This window comes from Pseudopodoces humilis, chromosome 5 (genome assembly GCF_049639895.1).
Source record: "Pseudopodoces humilis isolate 2021_Gansu_Grassland_sample_001 chromosome 5, ASM4963989v1, whole genome shotgun sequence".
In the NCBI taxonomy this organism is placed as follows: domain Eukaryota; kingdom Metazoa; phylum Chordata; class Aves; order Passeriformes; family Paridae; genus Pseudopodoces; species Pseudopodoces humilis.
The window spans coordinates 61358886-61365877 of record NC_142204.1 but is presented as its reverse complement, the minus strand read 5'-3'; the positions used below and the strand labels follow the sequence as shown (position 1 = coordinate 61365877).

The following is a 6992-nucleotide window of genomic DNA, read 5'->3' as shown; positions in this document are numbered from 1 at the left end:
AATCTTGTCTGACAAGAATCCTAGCATATTTCCAGGAAACCTTCCCTGACAAGATTATAGTGATATGCAGCAAGGCCAATATGAATATGCATCTGCAGGCAGCATATTTCCAAGAAACCACTGTCCAATAAGATTGTAACTCATGAATATTTGTCTGGAAGAAGTGTATTTCCAAGAAACCCGACAAGATTACAACATTTACACCCAAAACAACATGAATATTTGTCTACAAGAAGTGTATTCCAAGAGACCCATGAAAAACCTGAAAACATATAAAAAGCACCTTGGGACAGTTGCAGTTTGTGAAGCACGGTGAAGCGGTGCTAGCAAGCCCTTCCCTGCCTCACCCGACGCTGTTCGCCTGGTACAGCGTCAAACTGAATTTTGCTTATGGCTTTTCACAATTGTATTTTTTAATAAATTCTTTTTTATTAATCAAATTGCCTACTCATTTATAACAAGAACAACTTTGACCACCACTCAGTATCCAAACTGTAAAAAACTAATTTATCTGTAGAACTACTTTGTAGGGTCTGAGAATCTATTTCCAAAAAGGGTAGATTTAAGGGAAAAAATACAATTGAGTGTTCTTTCCAGCATCAATGAACTGGTATGAATTTGCTGTCTGAGAACACAGAAAGGGAAAGAGCTGCTCAGCAACCACTTCAGAGCTGTTAGGTGTCTCACTAGTCCTAATGTATAATAAAAGTTGATTTACATTATAAAAAGAATTACTTGCATTGCTTCCTTCTTACCAGTGATTTACATGTCAACAGGCAGACAAAGATGTATTAATTGCATGGCAATGGTATCACAAAGTGCCCTTGTTCAGGTATACTGAGGTCTCAAAATCCCTGACAAGAGATTTCTGAATTTAACATTCTTCACATCTCCACTTCTCCCACCCACTCCAGGATGTCTCAAGGCTCTGTTTATCTTTATTAGGTTATTATCCTTATTATTCTCCCATCTTGGAGAGTAATCTTTGTCTGGGCCTGATCAGGCAAAACGCAAGAGGCTCGTACTCAATGCAGATTTGAGCAGAAACTGGAACACAACAGTTTATTTAAAGAAGCGTCTTCCTCGTGCTGCATTCCTGTTACTCAACCACACCTCTCTGCCCTTCTGAGGAGCTTACAAAACTGGGAACCTGCTTAACAAGTTCACATCAACCTTTTATTACCCACAGGCAAAGACAGTTTCCTCCTTGTACTTGCTACAATTCAGCTCTTCCACCTCCTCTCCTCTGGCATTACATGCTCCTTGTTCTTCGCAACCCTGCCAGACTCACTTCTTACCACACACCAGAGACCATTCTTTGGATCGCTTTAACCAGGTAACTTGTTTCACTTCTGAAGTGTTCACACATTACTCCCCACGAATCTCACAGCCTAAGTTATGAGTAATTTTTTAATTAACTTTTTAATAAACCAGTGTACATGTGCTTTTTCAGAAAAGGCTGTTCACATCAATGGGAAAGGTAACCCTAGATTCCCTACTGGAGCTCACAAGGATGGCTATTTTAGCTTTTGATTGTCTCATGAAACAGATCCGAAACTACACTACTGTAGTTTAACAAACTGCCAGCCTTTCACTGATGGGTTCAGTTGTGTCCAGATATCACAGTGACATGTGGAATTAGAATGCATCAGGCCCAACCTTCCTTCACATACAGCAAAATTGTGTTCATTGCACACAAGACTGAAACCCCAAGACGAGAAGTGCACCAGGCAGGGCTGATAAAATGTGTAACTCAAAAAGTTAAATGTTCACCATAAAGCATATATCTTTTGCAGATACAGCAAATAAAAGAACAGCTACAGCAAATGGACACCACAGCTGGCATGTTTCCTCAACAAGGTTTGTGTATTCCTCCTGCCAGCTTCTCCAGGCTCATTTGAACAAACAATGAATGTACCATTTAACGTGAAAACAGCAAGAAAGCAATTAAAAATTTGAACAAATGTAGCAAAAGACTTGAAAACACTCAGATTATGAACCTGATGGGGTTTCTTGGTCCATTTAACATTAGGCCAGAGATGTAGCAGGTAGATATAGTAGGATGGAACTACACATCAGGTGTCTTCTGGTGAAGAGTGGAATCAAGCAAGCAGAAAAGCTCAGCAGTCTTTGATACTTCATGTTTGAAAAATGGGATCATCATTGATCCAAGTCCAGCTCTTCTTTGACTTGACAGTCAAGCTCTCTATGAGATTGTGGCACTACCTACCCAAAAGATCAGTATTTTTACCTGCCTGTGATCTTTTACATTAAGGACTGTAACTCTGTGGATCAAAGTAGGAATTGTAGATGTGAAAGACAACTTCTACCTCACTAGCTGAAATCTGTGGAGCTCAGCCACAGTGCCTGAGGCAGAGCTAACCCCTGTCCTTATGAGCACCCCAGAACTGCAAACATGAACACACAACACCCACGGATGAATACCTGTATTGAGCTCACCATGGCTGTTTACATGCACAGGATATGTAACTTTGCAGGATTTAAGCCAAAATGCAAAACTGATTTCTTACCTTGGCTTCACCACAGTAAGTGCTTCATGCAGACACAATACAATTTCAGAGGCAAGAGTCAAGTTTTTAAAGAAATCAACTATTACAGCAACGATGACTGAATAGATCAAAACAGCAAACAACACTATTTACTCACTGCTTTAAGACTGAAAATACTAAGCTTTTGCCATGTGGTCTTAGAAGCAATGAAGCAAAGTATTTGGTACAGATCTTGAGGATATGACAGCACTGCAGCCAAGAAGACAGTTATTTTCTTGTTCTGTTTGACCCAACACTTGACAAACCTGTGTTTTGAATAAGTACATGCATTGAACATGGCTAGGAAAAGTCACATCCGAGAGCCTGGCTATTACTGGATATTACTAAGCCTGCTACTAACCACTTCACAGCCTTGCTGTTTTAATAGGCTTTAGATACTCAGAGGGCTGCAGGGCAGTCAGTGCGCTGTACTGGCTGGCCCCAGCTATGCTCAGTCCTAGGTTCATGTGTTCCATGCATTTAGCCTTTTTCTTTAGCCCACACGGGATAACCTGCCTTAGAAGCCATTTCAGCTTCTTAAGAGCTGAAGAGCATGTCGAGATTGTGAGAAAGGCCGTTCTTTGGCAGTGGGCTGTAGGAATTGCAACTTGTTTGTTTGTACTGCAGAGATCTTACTCCTCCCTCAAGCCTTGAGAAAATTCTCAAAGCCGTAGTTGTGTGTAATTATATCTGGTTGCTCAGTTCCATTGCCTAAAGTCCTTAACTCCTTGTTCCTCCTCAAAATCCCCTTTTGAAGGCGGTATGATATTCATTGGTAGTCTTTTCCCAGTCCAACCCTCTCTTGCTGAGTTTCCCTTTCTGTCTGCACCATGTCAGGGTTATGCTGCAGGCAAGACCTTTTTATTTGGGTGCTTCCCAACAGTCTGATCTGCAGCTAAAAGCAACTGCTCCAGCAGCACAGGGTTATCACACTGCCCAGTCACTGCATCACACTTGATCTCATTCATTCTTTTAGAGATTTATCTCCAAAGAAACCCAACCCAAGATTCTAATATAAAAAAACCTAGAGGTAATTCTTTCAGATTTTCAGTGTTCTCCCCAGTTTCCAAGCTAGAAACTTCTTTAAGGAAAATTACGTGTAAATGCAGCAGGCTTTCCTAGCAGGTAAGAAATGAAATTGCTGGTGTAATGCTCTAATTACTACCAAAATAGACTGTTACCTGCCAAATCAATACATAACCTTAAATATGCTGAGTAATAGAGATAAGCAATAGTACTAGTAGAGGTCAGCTTTCTTCTGAATCTTGAGAATTCACATTGCTAAAACATAAGAAAACTAGTTTTTCTTTTGATGTGATAATTTACTGCATGATTTAACTCAATATTAATACCATTAGAAAAATTAATGAATAATGTATTAGAAAAATACTGAAGGACAAACAAGCTAATGCAGCAGTTATTAATAAAAATAGCTGGGTTGAGTAGCATTACTGCTTCTTTGCTGCAGTGATCAAGTCAATGCCTGAAAAGCTGCACTTCAGAGATGCAAGTTGAAGACTGCTTTCAGAAAAAATAACATGTAAGACTGGAACTAAACAGGATTGATTTTAATATACAAAAAGGGCTTCAGTGATAACTTGAAAGCCAACATAATGCTCTAAACCCTTTTAGATTCCATTTCAAATAAACCACAAGGAAAAGTCTTGGGTTTTTTTGATGAAGCTGTTAAGATGATAATATTTCAAAGTTATAACACGGAACTCCCTAGAGTAAAGCACCCAGACCTCCAGTTATCTCTGCACCACCCACAAGAGTGGATACAGAAAGTAATGACATTGGGCAGGTTTCACCTTGCTCTTAAAACATCCAGCTTATCTGAAATACAGTAGGTGAAAATATAAAACCCAAAACAGTGAACAGTGAGTTGTGAATCAGCACTGTCAAAGGAAACAGAAATCCATACTGGACAATTGCAGTTTTTTATCACTAAAGCAAAGAGAGACTGCAATCTTTCTTTTGAGTTTTTTTTCTGTGACAAACTCAGCCTAGAATATAATACAAATCTGTATAAAACAAAGGGGGGGAAAAGATGAACCTGGATGTACTTTAATTAAATATAACCAGATGGCCTGTATGCAGTGCACAGATTTGGGTCAGCCTTTGCTGTTAAGTGAAATTCATCTGTAAAAATCAGAAAATGTACTACCTACACAGATTTGTGTTTCATTGGTGGACAAATATGGAAAGGATCCTTGAATAGTACATCCAAAACATATTAGGAAATTTTCTTATTTAACTTTTTTTCCCAAAAGTTCCCATGATTTGGACTTTGTCATCCCAGAGGTGCTGACAGCCCATCTTGCATTATAAATCAACAGGAGCTCTGTAAGAGTGAAAGTCTGAGCTAATCATCTGCAGCATGAGGGAAGGAAGACAAAGTTCAGGCCAGCATTATTCTGCCAGCTGCAGAACATTCCAGCTGTCTGAACTGTTTACAAATTAGGAATATAGTTGATGTAGATTATCCCAGATGGCATATATCATAGAATTATTTATTTTTAAATGAATAACTGCAGAACTACATCCATGGGAAGTATTTATAGTGCACACAGTTCTTTGAAAGAGCTCCCCAGCTTGGCAGTCTGTCACATGTATGAAGCACATGGTGATTAAAACCAGAGTCAGAGACAAGTAATTGCAAGTTATGCACCTTCAGGAAGTTACAACAGACCTGCTATCGGGGCATTAGCTCTCATTTAGCAGAGACACTAAAGGTACAAGTAGTTGATCAGAATGCTTTCAGCTAAAGCTCAGATTAATATATTTTCACTACCTAAAATGAACATTTTCTTCTAAACATTCTTTGCTTGTCTGGCATTATTGCTAGCCAGAACTTTTAAAGTAGTTACTAAAAATAAGGTTCTGAGTGTCAGTGTGCTGTTCAAGTATGAGATCTGTAAGCTAAGCCAGACTGCCATCCTTCACTCTGTTACATTTTGCTTTTGGACACAGATTTCTTTTCTAAGAGTAAAAACACCCAGAGTGAGATTTTTACTTTCTTTAATTTAAAGATTTTATTACAGAAAAGTTTAAGTAAGGAATCCTTATAAGGATTAACTCTTGACATAATATATTGCCAAGATACAGTGTAGCTGCAAGGGCTCCAGGTGAACCTTCATATAAGTTGCTTTCTTACATACAGAGTCGCTGAACAACATAAATTGTATTCCCCAACTGTAAGAGAAGACAGTGGTATTGAAACAGTCCTTTTACCAGTGTGTTCTGGTTTTCCCAAATTAGAAACATGCCATATTTAAACCATAAAATCCTACTGTATAGAAGGGTGATAGAGATGAACTTTCTAAAGATTGCAACTGATGAAACATTAAAATGAAAACTAAGGAGTGTTGATAATGTAAAATGGTTTCTCTTTTACTGGCAGGTCAAATATACTAAGAAACATACAAATATTTTTGATAATCTAATTCCAGATGAACTCAAAACACCGAAATATTATACACAGGCTAAGAGAATTCAATACTGTTCCAAGGCACTTACTGAATCTCCATGACTAGATGAAAACCAGAACAAATCAGGTCTGACAATTAAACAGTATATAATATAAAAATAACCTTTTGCTTACAATTTACAAAATGCATTACAATCTTTATCTCTGCTAACCTGCAATTCTGGCTGTCTGTGTCCAGCAATTTTTGTAAAAAACCCCAGAAACTATTTTCTAAAACTTCAGGGCAAATAACTTACAAATAAGGTACACAAAAATTTAGATCATGCAGAGATTTCTTACATCTTCTGTTAATATTTTATGATTGCAACTTTATCAAATTATATACTTACTTGCCCTGTACATATACAAAATAATGCATACATGATAATCAAATGTTAGCAAAAAGTAGTCCATAAACACAATCTGTCAAAAGTATTACTATATTAACATATGTCTACAAGCAGCGTGTAACAGGGTTAAAAGACATTAAGGCAATAATACTTGAAGTTACAAAATAAATCATATGTAATACTTTCTTCTAAGTGTAGTAAGGCAGGTAGATGGCCCCAGCAAAAGGTTGTAATACTGGAATCCACTGTTGTGAACCATGTGTCAGGTTTTGCGTGGGATGCACTGCAAGAATGTACCATTGATAGTTAGATCTACACTGCTCTGTGTTAGTCACCCCCCAGGAAAGTGGAACACTATTTCTCTAGTTCTCAGTGGCACTTGAATTTTCCAGTATAATTTATCAATAGTATGTGTCCATTGGTTCTTGGATCATGTCCATTCTGAGGGTGGCTCTCTTGGTCCTCTGGGCTTTGCACAGCGGTTACCAAAACCTAAGGAAAGAAATGCACTTAATACTTCTGTCTGCTGGGACAACACAGGCTCACAAAGGCTGTAAGCAGTCAGAAGATCACTAAGATATGCCTTCAGCTCTTACAGAATAGATTTACTCTCAGGGCTAGAAA

General features: G+C 38.3%; 1 protein-coding gene across 3 annotated transcripts in view; it reads right to left on the bottom strand.

Annotated features, from left to right (window-relative positions):
* Positions 1-5468: 5468 nt before the first annotated feature.
* The window catches only part of PTPN12 (protein tyrosine phosphatase non-receptor type 12), a 69733-nt gene continuing 68209 nt past the window's right edge, over positions 5469-6992 (bottom strand). Inside the window, exon 17 of one of the 3 annotated variants that reach the window (XM_014255199.2) lies at positions 5469-6860. In XM_014255199.2, coding sequence (XP_014110674.2) covers positions 6799-6860 — 62 coding nt within the window. In that variant the 3' untranslated portion in view covers positions 5469-6798. The remainder of the gene's footprint in view (positions 6861-6992) is intronic. The other 2 variants (XM_014255200.2, XM_005526018.3) reach the window with 2 other exon arrangements.